At 39.2% G+C, this 22,059-nt stretch overlaps 4 protein-coding genes across 4 annotated transcripts; all 4 read left to right on the forward strand.

Annotated features, from left to right (window-relative positions):
* The first annotated feature begins 686 nt into the window (after window positions 1-686).
* LOC122014768 (5-methyltetrahydropteroyltriglutamate--homocysteine methyltransferase 2-like) lies at window positions 687-6,175 on the forward strand. The gene is made up of 13 exons (XM_042571187.1): window positions 687-814; window positions 1,990-2,343; window positions 2,426-2,513; window positions 3,103-3,230; window positions 3,335-3,526; window positions 3,603-3,805; window positions 3,887-4,050; window positions 4,429-4,509; window positions 4,582-4,748; window positions 4,832-4,937; window positions 5,023-5,273; window positions 5,372-5,573; window positions 5,650-6,175. Exons 2-13 carry the CDS (start codon window positions 1,994-1,996, stop codon window positions 6,016-6,018), a joined length of 2,301 nt encoding a protein of 766 aa, XP_042427121.1. The 5' UTR covers window positions 687-814; window positions 1,990-1,993; the 3' UTR covers window positions 6,019-6,175.
* Window positions 6,176-6,676: 501 nt separating this feature from the next.
* On the forward strand, window positions 6,677-7,537 carry LOC122017750 (blue copper protein 1a-like). The gene is made up of 2 exons (XM_042575433.1): window positions 6,677-6,889; window positions 7,001-7,537. Exons 1-2 carry the CDS (start codon window positions 6,724-6,726, stop codon window positions 7,363-7,365), a joined length of 531 nt encoding a protein of 176 aa, XP_042431367.1. The 5' UTR covers window positions 6,677-6,723; the 3' UTR covers window positions 7,366-7,537.
* A 2,640-nt stretch (window positions 7,538-10,177) lies between these two features.
* On the forward strand, window positions 10,178-11,150 carry LOC122017878 (blue copper protein 1a-like). The gene is made up of 2 exons (XM_042575589.1): window positions 10,178-10,395; window positions 10,555-11,150. The coding sequence occupies exons 1-2, from the start codon at window positions 10,227-10,229 to the stop codon at window positions 10,998-11,000; spliced, it is 615 nt and encodes a 204-aa protein (XP_042431523.1). The 5' UTR covers window positions 10,178-10,226; the 3' UTR covers window positions 11,001-11,150.
* Window positions 11,151-15,646: 4,496 nt separating this feature from the next.
* Window positions 15,647-16,321, forward strand: LOC122017961 (blue copper protein 1b-like). The gene is made up of 2 exons (XM_042575689.1): window positions 15,647-15,826; window positions 15,919-16,321. The coding sequence occupies exons 1-2, from the start codon at window positions 15,661-15,663 to the stop codon at window positions 16,203-16,205; spliced, it is 453 nt and encodes a 150-aa protein (XP_042431623.1). The 5' UTR covers window positions 15,647-15,660; the 3' UTR covers window positions 16,206-16,321.
* Window positions 16,322-22,059: the final 5,738 nt, after the last annotated feature.

Here is a 22,059-nt window from a genome sequence, read left to right on the forward strand (position 1 = left end):
TCACATGTTGTTAATTTATAGCTTTGCTTGCCCACTTTCTCTTCGACTTTGTGTGTCGGTCACATTTCTCTTCTTTCGCAAATTCATAATCGAAATTTTCACTCTTCCATATTTTACTAAGAACAATGCCAGCTTACTCTAAAAGCAACTAGAGCTGATAAAAAGTGGGAACAGAAAATTTTCTTTCGATTAATTCTTTAACATGGGAGCCCACCACCACCACCACCACCACCTTCCCATTGACATTGGTGTAGCACCGTTTCATCAACCCCCAAACCTACCACGACAGGGGAAATCTTTCCTATACGGCCGTCCAATTCGATCAAAATTTAATCGTAGCCGCTGATAGTTAAATACTAATTGATAGTTGAGAATAAAATTTTGATCATATGGAATGACTAAAATGTAGTTCTCTATATGGGATAGATTTTAGGTCCACCTACATCCACCAATTCCTTGTTTCCCAATATATATATTTTTTTGGCTCGTGATAGGAATGCGATTAAAATTCATTTTTATTTTTTGCAAAAAAATCAGAATGGAACTGAAATAGTAAGTTGAGAAATAAAAATATTAACATATTTCTAAAAAAATAATTATGACTGTTGAAGAAAAGAAAGTAGAAAGAACTTATACTTACATATTTGCCATATTTTTCGGTTAGCGTATTTTAAATTATTTTTTAATTTCATTTTTGGTTGGTTTGCGTATCCGAGTCTATTAATAGCGCTGCATACCACGGCTTACGCTCGTGCTTCTCTCTTCGCCATCCCTTGCACTTCCTTTGGATCCCGATCCTACTCCGCTATCCAAGGTAAGATCTTCTTGCTCGCGATTTACTCTTCTCCACTAGATCCAAGCTTTCTCGCTATAATAGTTTCGATTTTTTCAATCGAAGAAGAACCTTTAGGTCTGATTCGTCCAAGAAATTTCTTGACTTTGTTTATTTTTGTCGAGGGTTTACTGGTTAGTACCCTTCGCTAATGCTCGGACGTTTGATTTTTTTTATTTTTTTTTTTGAATTTTTTGCATATTGATACGAACCTTCACTATTTTGGTAAAATCTCCTTCGGCTGGTTTTTTGCGTTCTGGATCTGTTTCTGTCAGTTATGGATCGCGACAACTTGGTCATATTTGCTCCCGGTCTGTGTTTTCGTGCTTGATATCTCTCAGTTTTGATCTCATGCTGATTGCCAAGCCTTTGGGCTTAAGTGAAATGTTAGATCTGCATATTTTTCTGGGGTTCTGATGATTAGTAGTACTCAGATCTGGCGCTTTAGGCTTGAAGGAGTGGGCCTTTGGACTTCATCTTTCCTCCGTATATCTGATGTTGGCTAGATTGCGGTGATTTTACCTTTGTTGTTGGCTATTGTTTGGTGCTTTTAATCAGCTCTTTCAGATCGAGGAGACACACTTCTCGATTGCATCCCATGTGTTTGTTGTTTGCCTATGTGACTTAAATTGGCCTCCCTTTCTGAATGGCTTACTGTCCCAGTTTATTTTGTCCTCATCCCTTTACTTCATTCTATCTTTTCTATTCTCGTTCAATTAACCACCTTGCATGTCGATTTGCCAACACTAAAAAAACTGTAGTGATATCCATCGTTAATGGTTTCAGCTTGGGCTAAGTTTTGATGGATATGGTAGCGATGTAGTCCATTGATCTCACTACATTGCTTTCATTATTCTTAGCGCCAGTGCGATATCTAAGGTCTCTAAGATGTTATGGACAGGTTTGTTTCATTAAATTAAATTCATTACAATTTGTTTTACTTATCTAATGCACTCATACGAGAGCTAGACGCATTAAGTTCTCTAAGAAGGTATGGACAAGATAGTTCGGGTGTAATGCTGTTAGTTATTTTGTGGTCCACTTAATCAGGCTGTGTTTTTTTTTTCTTTTTTGAAAGTGGCTACTGTTATTTATATCCATAACAAGGATAATGTTTTTCACTTAAGATTGCATTTTCATTTTCTTGTCATTTATAGTAAAATGGCATCACACATTGTTGGATATCCTCGCATGGGGCCCAAGAGAGAGCTCAAATTTGCATTGGAGTCCTTTTGGGATGGGAAGAGCAGTGCCGAAGATTTGCAAAAGGTTGCCACTGATCTCAGATGTTCTATTTGGAAGCAAATGGCTGCCGCTGGAATCAAATACATTCCCAGCAATACTTTTTCTTTTTATGATCAAGTTCTTGATGCCACGGCAATGCTTGGTGCTGTTCCTGAGAGGTACAACTATAGTGGTGGAGAGATTGGGTTTGATATCTATTTCTCTATGGCCAGGGGAAATGCCTCTGTTCCTGCTATGGAGATGACCAAGTGGTTTGACACAAACTAGTAGGTCCTCTTGAACTTCCTGTCACCTAACTTGGTTATTCTTCTTATTTTGTACTTCTGATGATACATTATTACTTTATAGTCATTTCATTGTCCCTGAGTTGGGCCCGCACACCAAGTTCTCATACTCCTCTCACAAGGCAGTGTCTGAATATAAGGAGGCAAAGGCAGTATGTACCTGGATCCTTCTTCTTTTTTTTTTTTTAATTAAACTTGAGTTTTCTTGTTTGGCCATTCTTTTCCAGTGGTTCCCATTTTATCAGTATCATTTGACTCATGCTGATGGTATCATGCTTGTTTTTATGAAAATATAATTTTTTTTTTCTATCTGATTGGAGGCTTAACAAAATAGCATCTAGCTCTCCAAGGACATGTGAATGCTTAGCATTTTGTTGTTTCCTTGACCATCAATATATTTTCCTTTGATGATAAAGTGGAAATATTTACATGAATAATCTATTCTTACATGCTGCCAAAGCTATCTTTTTAAACCAAATTATCTCAGTTCTATGGTTAATTAACTGGTTTTGCACTCAAGTTATCTATGCTGTTAAAGTGAATTGACTTGAAACTTCAATTGCACGTTGGATTTTATTTGTACCAGGAACTAGATATTCTAGTAGTGTTATGTTATGTGATATTTATGAATGATCCTGAGCTCTTCTTCAAATAGTTGGGTTGATTAAATATTGTAGGAAGTCTTATTTTTATGCTTCTCATTGATCAATCATCTTATTTGTGTGATTTTGTTATCTACAGCTGGGAATTGAGACCGTCCCTGTTCTCATTGGTCCTGTAACATATCTGTTGCTCTCAAAACCAGCTAGAGGTGTTGAGAAGTCATTTTCTCCTCTCTCACTTCTTGGCAGCATTCTTCCTGTTTACAAGTAGAGATCCTAAACCAATCCCTATAATATTTATTTAGATCTGATTTATATGATTTTTATCATTTAGTTTTGTTCTTTGAAATTGCAATGTTGTAAAACAACAGGGAAGTTATTGCGGAGCTGAAGGAAGCTGGTGCTTCGTGGATTCAGTTTGATGAGCCAACCCTTGTCAAGGATCTTGAATCCTACCAGATAGAGGCTTTCACAAAGGCCTACTCTGAATTAGAATCGTCCCTGTCTGGCTTGGATGTGCTTATTGAGACTTATTTTGCTGATGTGCCTGCAGAAACATACAAGTTAGTCTGTTCATATTGACTGATAATGTGTGTTGCATGTTCTTTGAAAATTTTCATTATATTTTGAATTTTTCAGGACTATCACTGCTTTGAAGAGTGTCTCTGGTTTTGGTTTTGATCTTGTTCGTGGAACCAAAACAATTGACTTGATCAAGACCGCAGGTTTCCCTGCTGGAAAATACCTTTTTGCCGGAGTTGTTGATGGTAGGAATATTTGGGCAAATGATCTTGCATCATCTCTCACCACACTTCAGGCTCTTGAGGCCACTGTTGGCAAAGGTGTTCATGGATCACTTTTTACTCTTTCCAATTGCCTTTATATTGAAAATGCAACTGATGGAATTTCTTGTTTGCCTGTAGACAAGCTTGTTGTGTCTACGTCATGCTCACTCATGCACACTGCTGTAGACCTTGTCAATGAAACAAAATTGGATAGTGAGATTAAGTCATGGCTTGCTTTTGCTGCGCAAAAGGTGGTTGAAGTGAATGCATTGGCTAAAGCCTTGGCTGGTCAAAAGGATGAGGTAATTTTACCAATCTGCCTACAAATTTGATATCTGCATCCATGTTTCTTTTGGTGGCCAAGGAAATCGATTGGGTTGCCCCTTCAATAATTACTCGAAGATAGACATATCTGGAAGTGTTGAATCTAGTGACACGGGATGATAGATCTCTCTTTCACCCTATGGTTTGGTGGGATGCCAATCGGTACACTTCTTGTGTCAGACACTACTAGTCTCACAGAAGCACTATGGGTTTTGTCTCTCTCGGCATAGATTGTGGTGATGAATGGAACTTGAGTAATCTAATCATGATATGCTTTTCTTCTATTACAACTTGTTCTGTTCACCATGCACAGGTTCTATATGCACTCTCTTATATTTGCTGGTTTATGTGTACAGGCTATCTTCTCAGCCAATGCTGTCGCCCAGTCTTCGAGAAAGTCATCTCCTAGGGTGACCAATGAAGAAGTTCAAAAAGCTGTAATGTATCTTTGACTGTAGTTAATTTCTGGTTTCTCTGAACCTCCTAATGATTTAACGATGGCATTGTAGGCTGCTGCTTTGAAGGGGTCTGACCACCGTCGGGCCACAAATGTTAGTGCCAGGCTAGATGCACAGCAGAAAAAGCTTAACCTTCCAATTCTTCCCACAACCACAATTGGATCATTCCCTCAGACAATGGATCTTCGAAGAGTCCGACGTGAATACAAGGCAAAGAAGTGGGTGCTCCTATTTATTTATTCTCCTTTTCTTACACTCCGAGCTGTAATGGTTGTATATTCATCATCGTGTATACTCTCAGAATCTCAGAGGAAGAATATGTGAAGGCCATCACGGAGGAAATCAGCAAGGTTGTCAAGCTCCAAGAAGAACTTGATATTGATGTTTTGGTCCATGGAGAGCCTGAGGTGAGCATGCAAGTCATACTATCTTGTTTCCTATCAGGAAATGTGTCCCGTGTTCAGTCACATATTGGACTTATTGTCACCGCAGAGAAATGACATGGTTGAATATTTCGGGGAACAACTTTCGGGCTTTGCATTCACTGTGAATGGTTGGGTGCAATCTTATGGTTCACGCTGTGTTAAGCCTCCCATCATTTACGGTGATGTTAGCCGTCCTAAGGCCATGACTGTTTTCTGGTCTAAACTGGCCCAAAGCATGACTGCTCGCCCAATGAAGGGTATGTTGACAGGTCCCGTCACAATTCTCAACTGGTCCTTTGTTAGGAATGACCAACCCAGGTGAGCCTTTTTCTCTATAAACTCAGTATTCAGTAAGACACTCTGTTACATTACTTCAAAATTACTTTTTAAATTAATCTGGTTGCTTGCTGTATCAGGTTTGAGACCTGCTACCAGATTGCTCTTGCTATAAAAAAAGAGGTGGAGGATTTGGAAGCTGCTGGTATCCAGGTTATTCAGATCGATGAAGCAGCTCTCCGGGAAGGCCTTCCTCTTCGCAAGTCTGAGGAAGCTTTCTATTTGGAGTGGGCTGTTCATTCCTTCAGGATCACAAACTGTGGTGTTCAGGACACTACTCAGGTTCCACTCTTACCCTTGAAGTAATAATCTCCACATCTGTTGAATCTTCGCATAACCATTTATCTTTTATGTACAGATCCACACTCATATGTGCTACTCCAACTTCAACGATATAATCCATTCCATCATTGACATGGATGCTGATGTTATCACCATTGAAAACTCCCGGTCTGACGAGAAGCTGCTTTCTGTCTTCCGCGAGGGAGTCAAGTACGGTGCTGGCATTGGCCCGGGCGTGTACGACATCCACTCCCCCAGGATACCCTCCACTGAGGAGATTGCTGACCGCATCAACAAAATGCTTGCTGTGCTTGAAACCAACATCCTCTGGGTCAACCCGGACTGTGGGCTCAAGACTCGCAAGTATGCCGAAGTCAAGCCTGCTCTCACCAGCATGGTCGCTGCGGCTAAGCTCCTCCGCACTCAACTGGCCAGTGCCAAGTGAGAGAGTTGCCCCGACTTTATCACTCTATTTCATAATAATGTTTCCCGGTTTTGAGCCAGTTATTAGTTGGCCAAGTGTGTCGTGTACTCGTGTCTTGCTAGAAATCTGTAGTACCTTTAAGTGTTTCAACTCAAGGAAATCTCATGATTCTTGCTTCTGAACACAAACAAACAAATTAATCAATCTTCCGAATTTTAATATAACATTAAAGAAATTTATGCGGCTAGCAAACAATCTCAATAGAATCGTTGGAGACTTGTGCGTCCAGTCACAGTTCCCTGGGTGAAATGTTTCAAGTAAAATAGATTGCTATTGCCACATTTCTGCAGGACAATCCTCCAAAATTAACCAACGATAAAAATTTAAAAACAGTCTGGCATCATGTCAAAGGGCTACAAGATGAACAGCAACACCGAGGAAAGAAGAATTATAATATATGCTAAGTTTATACCTGAACCTCATTGTCTTTGCCGTTGGACTCCATCTTTTTTGTCCTCTTTGTTTAGTTCTCTTTCTTATTTTTCCTATTACATGTTGCATCAGACAGCTAACACAATGCTTAAGCCTCGATTCAGGACGAACTCTCATTGCTGACTCAGTCATGTTATCAAGTGCTATATATACTTGCTTTACTAATTCTGCAAACATCAATCTCCTCTCCCCATCAAGTTTAGGGAAGCTTTGCATCTAGCATTCTTTAGTTCCATGGCTTCCAAGCAGATGTTTGCATTAATTCTCGCCATCGTCTCTGCTGTTGCTCCATTTGCCATGTCAGGAGATATTGTGGTTGGTGGTAAAGAAGGCTGGAGGCCTGGCTTCAACTACACTGAATGGGCTGCTACCCAAAAGTTCTGGGTTGGCGACAATCTGGGTAATTTCTATATAAATCAGAACAGGATTGTAGTGTGCCTAGTTGTGATTAAATGTCTGTAAAGCTGTCATTAAATGATGGTAGGAATAAGACTGTACATTTGTTTTGCAGTTTTCAACTACCCTCCAGGAGTTCACAATGTCATCCCAGTGAACGGAGCGGAATTCAAAGAGTGCAACGTTACCCACTCGCCCCGTAACTTCACCTCCGGCCGTGATGTGGTGCCTCTCAAAACTGCAGGGAGGAAATGGTACCTGTGTGGGGTTGCAGATCACTGCTCTAAGGGCCAGAAGGTCGCCATCACTGTTCTTCCGGCGGCGACTCCTGCTCCTGCCTGGCCTCCCACTGCCCCTGCCTGGCCTCCGGCTGCTCCGACACCTGCTGCTCCTGCGCCGAGTTCGTCCATCCAAATCATGTCAAACACGTACAAGGTGCTGATGGCGGCGGCGGCGGCTGCGTTGATTGTGTGGGCGTGAGGAATTTTCAAGATGCTGAATTGGTTCTAAAATAAATGCGTTTAATGTAATGTGTGGGATTGGTGTTTGTTATGACATTGGGCAGTAAGTTCTTTGGATTCAATAACCTATAAATTAATGACAGTTGAGCGCTTTGATTTAGTTAAGTAATACAATTTATCTTGTTTCTTCTTGTGAGTATTTGGATCATATATATGTTGTTTTCTCCATTGTGCCTTAAGCTGCTAGGTTCATCTGTTGATTCTACACCCATCAGAAGGGGTATAAATTGACCCACACAGTCCCGAGCAGGGTTGAATTGATTAGTATGAGACATATATATATATGGCAAGGATTCAAATTTTGATAAAGTTGAGAGAACAAAATCTCTTTCGTATTGACCAATTATAACTTTCTGATTTACCTCCACACATATAGTTGTGGAGTCGACAGTATAACGTCGTTAGGATGACAAATTCTATCTTTTACTATTATAAATTGGCCCACGCAGTGACATGACTTGATTTGATCTCGTCTGATTTAGGTCAGATCAGGATGACTACGGTTAATTCGAGGATTACGTTTGAATGAGGGTGATTTGGATTGTGCCAATTGGATTGAATAACTATTTTGTTTGTTAAGAATTTGCATGAATTATGTTTCCTTACATTATATTTGATCGTAAACATAAATTTAGAATATTAATTTCTATAAATTATGATTTAAAATAATTTTTACAATTAAGTTTTAGGAAATTATGATTCCTAATAACTCTTTTCCCCCAAAATGTTATTTATTTATTTTTAAAAATGTATATGATGAATAAATAAATCAATTAGATGAATTGGACAGGTCAAATTAAATAAGTTGCCTTGGACATCTCAAGATGAGTGGATGAATCAATTTTGCTGATCGAATAAAATAAATGAATTAGCTAGTTAAACGGAGAGGGTGATCGAATCAAATGGTGGGTCAGTTAAACTAATTCATCAAGTTAAAATTCAATTAATGAAAAATGAGGCATTGAGATTAGGAGAATAGGTCAACGGGGTTAGAATTTCTGATCCTATTAATTGCAAGAAAATATACTAAACACAGACATACGAAATCTATGTAAAAAAATCCCTTTTAATAAACAATTAATTCAATATACATAGATTGAAATCTAGTAAACATTTTGAAGGAAAATCTTTTCCAACAGTTGCTAAGGGTGCGCTTGGTTATTTTCTAGGAATCGGAATAAGAAAGAGTATCAAAGTATTATGGAATGGGAATGAGTATGAACTTATGTATTATTCTTAAAAATAATGTTTGATTAGTTGGGTATTTTCAATCGAACCTAAATTTCTCTTTTTACTCATAGAGAAAAATAAGAAAAAAAATGAGATGGAAGATAAAGTTGAATGTGAGAGAAACATATAATGAGAGAGAAAGTGTGAAGAGAAAGAAAGTGTGATGGGAAAAAATGAAAAAAGAAAAAGTGTGATGAGAGAAAATGAGGAAAGAGAGCATGATAAGAGAGATTGAGAAGCGAAAAAGTATGATGAGAGAGAAAGTGTGTTGAGAGAGAAAGAGTGATGGGAAAAAAATGAAGAGAGAGAAAATATGATGAGAGAAAATGAGAGATTGAGGAGAGAAAGCATGATGATAAAATGTGATAAGAGAAAGTGTGATGGGAAAAAATGAAGAGAGAAAAAATGAGGAGAGAGTGTGTGTGATGGAAAAGAATGAAAAGAGAAAATATGGAGAGAGAGTATGGTAAAGGAGATTGAGGAAAAAGAAAGTATGATGAAAAAATGAAAAGAGAGAAAATAATGAGAGAGAGTGTGTGATGAGAGAGAAAATGATAGAGAATGTGTGTTGAGAGATAATGAGGAGAGAGAGTGTGATAGAAGAGAATGAAAAGAGAGAAAATATGATGAGATAAAATATGAAGAGAGAGTATGGTAAGAGAGATTGAGGAGAGAGAAAGTACGATAAAAAAATGAGGAGAGAATGAATAGAGAGAAAATAATGAGAGAGAGAGTGTGTGATAAAAGAGAATACAGAGAAAAATGGAAGAAAATGTGTGATGAGAGAGAAAGTATGTTGAGAGAGAAAATGTGATGATAGAATGAGGAAAGAGAAAGTATGATGAGAGAGAACAAGGAGAGAGAGTGAAATGGAAGAAAAATTGAACAAATACTAAGGGTATTTTCGTCTGAAACTTAATTCTTATTCTCATTTCATTAAAACTCAAGAAAGGGGGTGAATTTCATTCATACCCAAGTTTTTAGATTTCATTTCAAAATCTTGATTCCATTTTCATCAACCAAACATAAAATTTAAAAATAAATTTATTCCCTCATTATTAAACTTCTAAATCAAATACTACCTAAATTTTTTCACTCATAAAAAATTAGAAGATCTCCATCATCATCCTCGCTCGCCGGAGAGGGTTAAGTCCTTTTATCTCCTTTTATCTCCGCGTGGCCGCAGTCCTGCACGACATCCGAGAAGAAGCACCATCAATCTCGAAATCCCCGTCACAATAAATTATTTATTCCAACATCGAACTCGATATCTACTATCCATCTTCATCCATTTGACGGTATTTTAAAGCCGGCGCGAGCTCCCATCGGCAACACCGTCCCTGAACTCAACTGCTGCTAACTCACACCTGCAACTCTGTTGATGGGGATGGAGTGCTCTGTTTTGTCCTCTTCGATTCCTAGCACTACTCCTCCTTCCAGCGACAGCTAAAACAAGGCTCAAATTACTTGTTAATTAAGAAGCTTTTGCCTGTATATCGATGCCACGATGACTCTAAATATATAATGAATCAGAAGCAAGAGCTTCTGAGACATATCAGTAATATTAAGATCGCAGTTCCAATACTAATAATGGCTTCCAGGCAGGAGTTCGTGGTGGTTTTAATCGCCACGGCGGTTGCTGTGCTGCCATTTGCCATGGCGGCAGATATTGTGATAGGTGGACAGGATGGCTGGAAGCCGGACTTCAACTACACCAATTGGGCCAGCAGCATGGAGTTCAGGGTCGGTGACCAAATTGGTAAGATCTGATTTCACTATTCTTTTTATGCATGTAACATCAGGCATCGATGTCCTCTCAGTTAGAACCTAACAGAGGATTATTTTGCATCGAAATTAATTAACAATCTAAGGAGCATTCATGTACTAATAAAATCTTAGAATCTGAACATCTTTGCAGTGTTCAATTACACTCGAGGGGGTGACAATGTGATCCCAGTAGGGGGAGACGAATTCAAGGCGTGCAATGCAAGTGAGTCGTCTAATGTTGTTCTTACAAGCGGCCACGATGTGCTGCTCCTCAACTCTGAGGGAAGGAGATGGTACTTATCCGGGGTTGGAGATCACTGTCTAAGGGGCCAGAAGTTAGTAATCAATGTTGTTCCTGCGGCAACTCCACCTCCGACTACACCTCCAACTCCAACTCCGACTACACCTCCAACGCCAACTCCAACTCTGCCTCCACCGATTCCTTCTTCACCTTCTCCTTCGCCTTGGTCTCCTTTGCCGCCGACTCCTCAACCATCCAATGACGTCCCACCGCCATCAAGTTCGTTGCGAATCACGGCGGATGTGTATCAGATACTATTGCTGGTGGCAACGACGGCGATGATCGTTAAGGCATGAAGAGTTTGATCATTGTAATGCCTAAGCCGAATGGTGTAGTTTTAAAATAAACCTGTTCGTTGTGAGAAAAGATCGAATTCGGAGTGGTTTAACTTACATTAAAAATGTATTGAGCAACTATTTCAAGCGTAAGTTTGAAGATTGTAGATGTGATCAATTTATGTGATACAGATTTGTCATGCATGATTATGATATTCTCAATCATCGTCTTTTTCAAAAAAATTTAATTGTTCAATTTTGTTTTATCTAATTTGAAGTCAACTTTGTGAAATCGACGAGGAAAAGTCGACTATTAATTAAAGAATGTTGTACACTACCGCTAGACTTTTGTATAAAAGATATTCGTCCTGGGTTCCGGCGACACAGTTGGATATTCAAGTTATTATCTAAATATTTATCATTTGATTTTTAATTATGATATATTAATAAGAATTTAAGGATACAATCAAAGGATATTGAGCTTCTGGACTGACCGTCGTATGTGTTTCCTGATTTATCCTAATGATCGGTAGAAAATTTCTGTGAAACCGAACTGAAACATCCCAAAAAATAATCAATGAAACTAATTAAGATTATCATTTTTTTTTATATAAAAGATACTCGTTGATACAGACATAAGTGAGGTCCACATGGTGGCGGCAGCTCTTGACCTGATGAGAAGGGAAGCTATAAGCCATATGATAAGATCAAGTTCGGTCAATACAAAGACCATGTGATGTTTTTCGATACTCCGTCAATGTATTCTTCACGTGGTGTATCAATAATTTAACTGGTCAAGCCAAGCTGATCCGACTAAGTTCTTGATCTCCTGAGTTGTTGACTCATCGAGTTCTCAGCTTGACGACTCGTCGAGCTACCAACCTCGGAACCTCTCAAGCGCCCAAGATGCAATAGTTACTAAAATTAAAAGATATGACGATTACAACAATATTCCTTAATGATTCCTTAAAGTATCCACATTAATTTCTTTATAATATTTCTAAAATTTAAAGTAAATCATTCATTTGATTAAATTTAGATACTTATTTTATACTACACACTACCTCAACTATTCTAAAATTTTTATTATCTTTATTTTTTTTAATTGTTTCTTCTCTCCTCCATTTTTTTTTTCTTCGTATGTAATATCTATATTTTCAGTACTTACTCCATTATCTGTATTTTTTTCTCAATATATTTCAATTAAAGAAATAATATTCATAAAATCTAAATTTAAGGAATAAATAAAATAACTAATGTAAAGATTTTTTTTTAATTAAAATATAAAATTTAAGATAAATTTTATGTTTATAAAAATTGATGTGGATGCTTTAATGTCATATTTATTTGGGAGGGTGAATTGAAAAATTGAGGAAAGTTTTATATATAGAAAACTTTCCGTCGTTTACTCGATAAAAAGGTCTAACTATTAATCTTTTTCATTGTCTCCTTGTGATAAAGCAATGGACAGATGAATTTATTCAAAAGGGAAAATAGAAGGTAAAGGAGGATTCTCTAACAATACTTCTCATTTTTTTACCTACTTTCCATTATTATCAAACCTTCATGCTAATTTAGACATCAGGGATTTCATTAGAGCAACTTCGGATGAACCCTATGTTTATTACTCTTCATATAAAATTGTTGTGCTACATAAAGAAATTTAGAAGAAGATTTCGATATCATCGTTTTTATGTCGAGATAAATTTTTGCCACCGCATCCTCATGGTGAGAATTTTCAAACCAAAACACTCACCAATTTTCATATGCCAACAGATTTGTAGAAAAATTGTTATTCGTTAATAAAAAAATATAAGATGTGTTAGGGGTGTCAAAAATGAACCCGACCCGACGACCCAACCCGAATCGACCCGAAAAAAATCAGGTTCGGGTTGGACATTTTCGGGTTCGGGTCGGGTTCGGGTTGGAGGGTATTCGGGTTGAAGATTTTCGGGTTGGGTCGGGTCGGGTTCGGGTTGACCCGGGTTGACCCGGGTTGACCCAAATATAGGGTTTAGTGGGGTTTTTTTAGGGTTAAATCAAATTTTATTTTGAAAATTAAGATGTTTTATGTATATTAATATCAAGTTAGTATGATAATGATGAAATATTGAGATAAAAGTGAAGAATTATAGGGAAAATAACTCCAAAAAGTCATTTTGAATCGAATTTTCGGGTTACACGGGTTGGGTTCGGGTTGGGCGGGTTCGGGTTCGGGTTTAGGAGTTTCGGGTTGAATTCGGGTTCGGGTCGGGTTCGGGTTGGGTTATAAAAAAAAAAAAAAAAATTTAACCCGACCCAACCCGACCCGACCCACCCGAATTGACACCCTTAAGATGTGTATTATCTACTTTATAAAAGTAAATTATTGATCCCGTCCGGAAGCTGAATCGAATGGAGACAGGCCGTACTGTCCTCGAGGTTGACGGAAGGTCGTTATGAAGCTTGGTCGACCTGGCACCCGCCTGAAGGGCTTACACGAGCGGATGACGGAGATGATGAAGTAAGGACCCTGCGCGCACTCAGACAAGCCGCCTCTGTGTTAGAGACCAAGAACCAGGAAAAAAGTCCCCGGGTCAGACCCTCCGACGCTCAAGTCAGGTATTTTACCCCAGAAGAACAGTGAACGGACAAAAAGTAAAAGACGAGTGCGAAGAGACGAGTGAGCGTACCTGCGTAAAAACGAAACTTCCCTTTTTATACTGTTGTGGGTGTTTCTGGAGTCTGGCGAGTGTCAGGGAATGTCGGGTGTCAGGCTTTGTCTGACGGTGATTGACACGGGACATCCTCTTATAGGTCGAAGGAGGAATTGAGGGGGGGGGGGGGGCAACGAGCCCTAGACCGTTAGCATATTCCTTGACACGCTATAATTATTCTCTGACAGGTGGTTACGATTCCCTTGTTTGATTGTCGCGTAGTGCGCGACTTCCTAAGTCCATTATTCCTAGACTGGGTCTTTATACTTGCCAACCCCGACCTGTGGGTACTAACCTATAGCTAACTTGTACTTGCCGTTTCGTAAATCCAGATCTGTACATCCAGCCCTGTCTTGTGTGTCTTGTCTTGTGAGTTACTAACTTGCCCTATCCTGAATCCTGATCTGTATGCTTTGATCCTATATCCTGTATCGTAAGGCTGTAAGTCCTTGCCTGTGATCCTGGCTTGTAATCCTTGGTTTGCATATCCCGACCTGTACGCTTTGATCCCTGTATCCTGTACCGCAAGGCTATAAGTCCTGGCCTGTGATCCTTAGTTTACATATCCCGACCTGTACGCTTTGATCCTGTATCCCATATCGTAAGGTTGTAAGTCTTGGCCTGTAATCCTTATTTGCATATTCTGACCTGTACGCTTTGATCCCTGTATGCATATCCCGACCTGTACGCTTTGATCCCTGTATCCTGTACTGCAAGGGTATAAATCCTGGCCTGTGATCCTTGGTTTGCATATCCCGACCTGTACGCTTTGATCCCTGTATCATGTACCGCAAGGCTATAAATCCCGACCTGTGATCCTGGCTTCCGAGTTCCTATTCACCATGTAGGCCTAATCTCGGAACGCCACTTGTGCCTGACTTAGATCATCTTGTGACCGGGCTCTTTGAACTCCACGTAGACCGGACTTTTGACCTCCATGTAGGCCAGACTTTTGACCACCACGTAGGCCTGACTTCTGACTGTCATATGAGCTTGACTTTTGACCACCCACAGGCTTGACTTCCGACCACATCATCTCTCTGACCCCACGATCATGCACCGTATCAATTATTATAAACTCTTAAAAATCACTATCATGTGAATGAAAATTAATATCAAGATTAACTGTAAAGGCAGTAGATATTTTAAATATTCTACCTTATTAGTATGATTCGATTGAAATCGAATCGAGCGTATAGTTGAAATTTTAAATAGTTGGAGCTATTTTTGCAAAAGAAAATTGTTTGTGCTACTTTTAGGGGTTTTTTTTAAAATGTATTTGTTACTCTAATAAACCTTGAAGCTTGCTATAGAGTTTGATACAATACTATGATATAATTATTAATTGATTATGTATAAATCATGCACATAAGCGATGACATGACATTTTATGAGACTTGAAAATGCATTTATATCTAGCAGTGATAATTATTTTAAATACTTAATTCTAAATTTTCATCGATATTTTGCAGTAATTAATGAGAATGATCCATAACATTGTCCATTCTATAATATCTGTTGCCAAGGGCAGGAGCAGTGCAAGGACCTTCTGGGAATCCATCGATGAGGTGAAGTACTGAGCTTGATGTCGTTTCTTTGTGTTATTGCGTTAATTATGTTGCTTATGTGACTGGAAAGCAGGTGTATATATACAAGATCCTGGTATGGACTTAGTCCATTTGAGCCATTAGATTAATACAGTCAATTGGCAGGCAAAGGTCGGCATCCAGTTTCGTCGTCAATTGGCAAATTTGACCAAGTTATTCAGTTCTTCTCTGTTTGCATCGGCAATGCCGCTCTATCTTGTCTCGGCTCGTCCCTCTTCAACTCACACGAGCAACAGCGAAACCGAGGCTCAAGCCAAGTACCTTCCTGTTCCTGCCGACCTACACTTGAATCCCACCCACGCATGCCTATATATAGCCACAGAATTTGCATTCCCATATAAACAAACTTAGCAACAGAAAGAAATTAACCGATTCGAAATGGCTTCTTGGCTGACGCTCGCAATGCTTCTCTCCATGGCCGCTTATGCGCTGCCATCAGCCACGGCAACAAACTTCGTTGTTGGTGATGACGCTGGATGGAAGCCAGACTTCAACTACACCGCTTGGGCTCGCACAAAGGAATTCAGGGTTGGCGACAAGCTCGGTAAGATATAATACTAATTTAGTTTGAGTTGGCCTGATCAGTCAGTTTCTAATTTAACAAACACTGATTTTTTATTTTTGAAATCTTTGCAGTATTCAAGTACGCCGCAGGGTTTCACAATGTGATCCCAGTGAGTGGAGAAGAGTTCAAGGCGTGCCAACCAAATGGAGGAAACAGAGTGCTGAGGAGTGGCAGGGATGTGGTGCTTCTCAAAACACCTGGAAGGAAATGGTACCTGTGTGGAGTTGCAGGTCATTGCGAACTAGGCCAGAAACTTCTCGTCATGGTTCTTCCAGCTCCGACGTCGCCGCCGGCGCCGTCTCCTGATCCGTACAGTCCTCCACAATTTGCCTCGCCTGCTCCTTCACCGTCGTGTTGACTTAATTCGATCAATATGCTTAAGACAAATTTTAATTTCAATTCCAGTGTCTACGTATATACGCTGGTCTAATTAAATAAATTGTTTGGTTTTGTTATTTTGAGTGGTTTAACTTGAAAAAGGAAAATAAAAAAAAATGAACTTGTTTCGAATGATTCAGTTTTGAGTTTTAATTTAAGGAATTTATTTTGAGCCCTGTTTTTTTCCTTTGGTATAGTGGGAAAAGTTAGATTATGTCCATATCCTTCTTTTGAAATATATAATCTCTTCACTGCATATACATATAAACGAATTATAGGACTCAAAATTTCAAATTATATAGTCAAATTCTTATTCTGTGAATGTTCATTATTTATTCATCAGAATTCTAAGAGTTAATCAAATAAACAAACAACAAAAAAAAACAATCCTACTAGCTAGCATATTTCTGAAGGCAAATTTAATTTGTTTAACTCCTTCGGAAATGACTTTATAACACGAATTTAACGATATTTGAATGTATGAAATCAGGGCCGTCTTAACCATTCTTAAGGTCCACCTAATCATTCTTAAGGTCCTAGGTGGGGAAAAAAATTAAGACCTTCATATTTTTAAAATATAAATATTAAAAATATTATTAGAGACATTTAATTTTATTAGTAAAATTAAAAGGACAGTTCCATACATTGCCCATGATTAGATCTCGTAGCAATAATTTTATCTTGTGTTATTAGTAAAATTTTAAAAATAAAAAATATTTTATGTTAACTAATTTGACAATGAGTAATAATTATTATAATATTATTAATAAATATTTTAGGGACGACAGTTTGGGACGAAAATTTTTCGTCAATTTGGGTCCCTTGAAAACTCTATTAGTAGCTTGAAGGTGTCTTCAAGATGGTCAAAAGCATTTTCTATCAGATAAGTTTTATCAGTTGAGGATAAAACTCTATATGCGACTAGCGGCGTACAGCTACTGGAAGGCGCCTTCTATAGCTGGAAGGCGCCTTCGCACTATTTATTAAAGGCTCCTTCCAAGCCATGGAAGGCTCCTTCCAAGAGGTAAATCAACTCCTTAGTAGTTGATCTCTTCACATGAGTGATTCTCTAACTAATCGGAGTTGAGCTCACCCGAACCCAATTCCGACTTTCTCCTCCAGCAGGCTTCCTCCCTAGTTTCTTGTCCCTTGAACGTCGCACACATTTTTCTCATCCACAGGTATACTCTTTCGCATTTACTCCTTTCTCGTGTCATCCTTCTTGCTAGCTACGTTTTCCGCTTCACTTCTTGTGTTCCTAAGCTCCTGCACACTTAGACACAGATTAAATACAATATGACATAACTTAACTTAGTTGATCATATCAAAACTACTACGGGGTACTTACATCATAAAGATAACTACAAAGGAAGATAATCGCTTTTGCCTTATTTTAGTCGGATGTCGTGTTTTTATCTTTAATGGTATCTTTAAGACTATTTGTAATAAGGTGAATTTCAATATCTAGTATCCACGAGAGATAGTTTTTTCAGTGACATCAAGAGCCATGAACTCCAATTTCGTGAGATTTGACATGATAAATATAAAAAAAAAGATAAGTGATTGAAAGTTTTCACATTACCGTTGACTACCTCAAACAACTTAATTTTTCTCGGACGATGAGAGCTTCATGCTAATGACGTATTATAAAATATGATAGTAAGAAGGGAGAAAGTGAGAGAGGGAATAGGGAATTCTTATTAATTTTTGGAATCGTCTTAGGATACAATACAACCCTCTATTTATAGGGTAGGATGATATGATCCTATTTGGAAGCGATGAGAATGGACCGTCAGCAATGTAGCGTGCATATTTATTGGGCCCAAGAACTCCTAAGAAGAGAAGGAAATTGTTAGTAAGCAGACCAGGGGATCTTTAGCACAGCTACTTTGACAATCAAGTCATAAATGATAATGGCACAAAGATGATAGCAAGCAACAATAAAGAGAAAGAGATGCATAGGTGTGCGTGTGCATACCTGTGCCCATGGAGAATGACCCCCTTTTATAATGTCCATAATCTCCGTATTAATGAGACATTATCTTGCAATCAATCAATCTATACCATCATCATGCTTATACCACATCCATCAATCACATCATTATAGAGAAGGTGTAAGTATATGTACATAGATACGATCCTCTAACAAATTCAAGTGTTGTATTTGTTGGTGCGGTTAGCACTAACGATCTAACTCAGATTTTGATGAATGACAAAATAGATTAAGTTAGTTTTGTTGTTGATCTAACACTCGGATCGAGTGTGTAGGAGAAGCCCAGACAGGTCGACGGGCTGACCGAATGTCTGGCACAAAGCCTAGCTAGGTCGACGGGCCAATCGGATAGCTGGCACGAAGTCCAAACGGGTCGACGGGCTGACCAGACGTTTGGCACGAAGTCCAACTAGGTCGACGGGCTGACCGGATAGTTGGCACGAAGTCCAGACGGGTCGAAGGGCTAACCGAACGTCTGGCAGGTAAGTAAAGGTAAGTCACTGGAGGGGAGTGACTGTGAGGACGCGTTCCCGAGAAGGGAACTAAGGCACCAATCCGACTTAGAACCATTTCAGAACTCTAAGTCGAGATCGTGACTAGATTCCAGTCTCGGAAAGACGGAATCTAAGTCATACTCTTTCTATTTGAATTATGAACTGTGCTAATAATCTATTTTGCAGGAGATATGAGTGCCTAGAACTTTTGGGCATCTAGAACTCTGCTTGAAGCATCTAGAACAATGTTTAATGAATACAACCTACCTAAATACTTTTGGGCAGAAGCTGTTAGTACAGTCTGCTATGTACAAAATAGAACAACACTAAACAAAACACATAATAAAACCTGCTTTGAAATGTATTATAATAAACAACCCAATATAAAATACTTTAAAGTATTTGGGTGCCCAACCTTCATTTTAAATACAAGAGAACACTTAGGAAAATTCACATCTAAAGTAGAAAATGGAATCTTTGTAGGATACCCCCTAAACAGTAGAGGTTACAGAGTTTATAATAAGATTATCTTAAGAATTGAAGAAACTACTAATGTCAAATTTGAAGAATCCAAACAAAACCAATAACAAACCCAACTTCAACCAATTGAATTTGTTCAAGAAAATACTAATTCTAAGGGAACTAATCAATTTATAGATCATGAAGAGGAAGAACAACCTCAAGAGAGTCAACCTCCTAGAACCATTAGAGTCAACCCAAATCATCCAACTAGTCAAATAATTGGTGACCCAAATCTAAGGGTTCAGGCTAGGTCATCCTTTAGAAACCTAAGTCAAATTTCATTAATTTAAAAAATTGAACCTAAAACAGTGGCTGAATCATTACTTGACCCAAACCGGGTAATTTCCATGCAAGAAGAACTAGCCCAATTTGAAAGAAATGAGGTTTGGGATTTAGTGCGACCACCCAAAAATAAAAAGATAATAGAAACAAAATGGGTATTTAGAAATAAATTACGTAAAATTGGGGAAATCACAAGAAATAAATCTAGACTAGTTGCTAAAGAGTTCAGTCACGTAGAAGGACTTGACTATGATGAAACGTATGCCCCAGTGGCTAGACTAGAGTCCATTAGAATGTTACTTAGTTATGTAGCCCACAAAGGGTTCAGACTATACCAAATGGACGTTAAGTCAGCCTTCCTAAATGGATTGATAAAGGAAGAAGTCTATGTAGGACAACTGCCTGAGTTTGAAAATCTAGAACACACTGATTATGTCTTTAAATTAAAGAAGACTTTATATGGGCTTAAGCAAGCCCCTAGGGCATGGTATAAAAGACTTACTTCGTACCTAATTTCTAAAGGGTTCAACCAAGGTCAAATTGATCCAACCCTTTTCGTTAAGTTGATACAAAAGGATATTTTCATAGCCTAAATCTATGTAGATGATATCATCTTTGGGTCAACAAATTCAGAATTTTTAGATGAATTCACAAATCTAATGGAACAAGAATTTGAAATGAGTTTAGTAGGAAAACTAACTTATTTTTTAGGATTACAAATCAAACAAACAAATGAAGGAAACTATATTTATCAACAAAAATATACTAAAAAATTACTTAAAAAATTCGGAATGGAAAATACTAAAGAGATAAAAACACCTATGGTCGTGAACACAATCCTAGATAATGACCCAAATGGAAAACCGGTTGACTTAAAATATTATAGGAGTGTCATAGGTAGCCTACTATACTTAACTACAAGTCGACCCGATATTTTATTTGCAGTTAGTATGTGCGCTAGATACCAAACCTGCACTAAGAAATCACATTTAACTCAGGTTAAAATAATATTCAGATACCTTAAAGGAACAACTGTTAGGACCGATGATCGCGGCTATAGAGGGGGGGTGTGAATAGCCGCCCCAAATTCTTCGTTTCTTCCTACGATTAGGGTTAGCGCAGCGGAAATAACTAAACAGAAACGAGAGCGGAGAATAGCAAACCTCAAACTCGTCGATGTAACGAGGTTCGGAGATGAAACTCCTACTCCTCGGCGTGTCCGTAAGGTGGACGAAGCCTATCAATCCGTCGGTGGATGAGTCCCCGGAAAACCGGCTAATAAGAACTCCTTATGGGTGGAGAAACCTCGCCACAATAACTCTTGCAACAGCAAGATAGAAGTACACAAAATACAAAGAAGCACAAGACAATATGAATGTAAAACAAACAAGCTTGCCTTCTCGTCTGGAGTCCGTTGATGAAGCAGCAGCTTCACGGATGCCAGCAGCTAGAAAACCAGCACGAAGCTCACGCGAAGCTTCAGCAAAGAGGAGCTCAGCAAAGCTCAAATCGCAGTAGTGAGGAAAAAGAAGTAAGTTGCACCTTCACTGTAGAGGCTTTTATATGATCTGCACCTGCGAAGAAGACAAAGAAGACACAGAGAAATCTAGCCGTTGTGTCACAACGGCTAAGCCTGGACCGATCAGGCTCCATCTTGATCGGTCCAGGAGGTCCCTGATCGGTCTGTGGACCAATCAGGCTTCGATCGTGACACCTGATCGGTCTGTGAGAGTTGGCGAGCTGATCGATCAGGGTTCATATGGATCGGTCCACGGACCGATCCCTCCTTTTCTTTGCCTTCGTTGCGCTTTACGATGCGAGGCCGATCGAGATAACATCTGATAACATCTTGTTTGGTTCGATCGGTCACCGGACCGATCGAGATAAGTTCTATCGATCGATCCATCGATCGATCCGGCTCTTAGTTTTTGCCCAAACCAAGTCCCACGCTTCCAAACAAATATCCGGTCAACCTTGACCTATTGGTATCTCATGCTTAGCATCGGTCACTCCCTTGACCTAAGACTCCCTACCAAGTGTCCGGTCAATCCCTTTGACCCACTTAGACTTTCTCTTGTGCCAAGTATCCGGTTACTCCCTTGACCTACTTGACCTTCACACACAGATGTCGATCATCCTGATCCATGGATTTTCCTGCCGCTTCACTCACGTGACTTCCCAACCGCTGGCTTCACTCCAGGACTTTCCTTGCACGGCTTCACTCACGTGACTTTCCTGTCGGCTTTACTCACGGGACTTTCACTTTCACCTAGCTTCACTCACTAGGGTTTCACCGGCTTCACTCACCAGGATTTCCAATCTGCTGGCTTCACTCACGGGACTTTCAGTCTGGCTTCACTCACGGGACTTTCCATCTTGGCTTCACTCACGGGACTTTCACGGCTTCACTCACGGGATTTTCCATCCGCCTTCGATCTAGAGGCAGGCTGAGCCCTCTCGCCTAGTCAGAACGAGCACCGAGGCTCTCTTCGTCTTTCATAGGTCCGGAGAGCAGCTCTGAGCCCTCTCGACCTAGTCAGGAG

The sequence above is a fragment of the Zingiber officinale genome, chromosome 8B, assembly GCF_018446385.1.
Source record: "Zingiber officinale cultivar Zhangliang chromosome 8B, Zo_v1.1, whole genome shotgun sequence".
NCBI lineage: Eukaryota > Viridiplantae > Streptophyta > Magnoliopsida > Zingiberales > Zingiberaceae > Zingiber > Zingiber officinale.

Excerpts from the sequence above, each read along its gene's own strand:
- LOC122017878 (XM_042575589.1), top strand. The coding sequence starts at position 10,227 with ATGGCTTCCAGGCAGGAGTTCGTGGTGGTTTTAATCGCCACGGCGGTT. Across the intron at positions 10,396-10,554 it reads CAGGGTCGGTGACCAAATTG|TGTTCAATTACACTCGAGGG; the intron begins GTAAGATCTGAT and ends ACATCTTTGCAG.
- LOC122017961 (XM_042575689.1), top strand. The coding sequence starts at position 15,661 with ATGGCTTCTTGGCTGACGCTCGCAATGCTTCTCTCCATGGCCGCTTAT. Across the intron at positions 15,827-15,918 it reads CAGGGTTGGCGACAAGCTCG|TATTCAAGTACGCCGCAGGG; the intron begins GTAAGATATAAT and ends AAATCTTTGCAG.
- LOC122014768 (XM_042571187.1), top strand. The coding sequence starts at position 1,994 with ATGGCATCACACATTGTTGGATATCCTCGCATGGGGCCCAAGAGAGAG. Across the intron at positions 3,806-3,886 it reads TGAGGCCACTGTTGGCAAAG|ACAAGCTTGTTGTGTCTACG; the intron begins GTGTTCATGGAT and ends GTTTGCCTGTAG. Across the intron at positions 5,274-5,371 it reads GTTAGGAATGACCAACCCAG|GTTTGAGACCTGCTACCAGA; the intron begins GTGAGCCTTTTT and ends TTGCTGTATCAG.
- LOC122017750 (XM_042575433.1), top strand. The coding sequence starts at position 6,724 with ATGGCTTCCAAGCAGATGTTTGCATTAATTCTCGCCATCGTCTCTGCT. Across the intron at positions 6,890-7,000 it reads CTGGGTTGGCGACAATCTGG|TTTTCAACTACCCTCCAGGA; the intron begins GTAATTTCTATA and ends TTTGTTTTGCAG.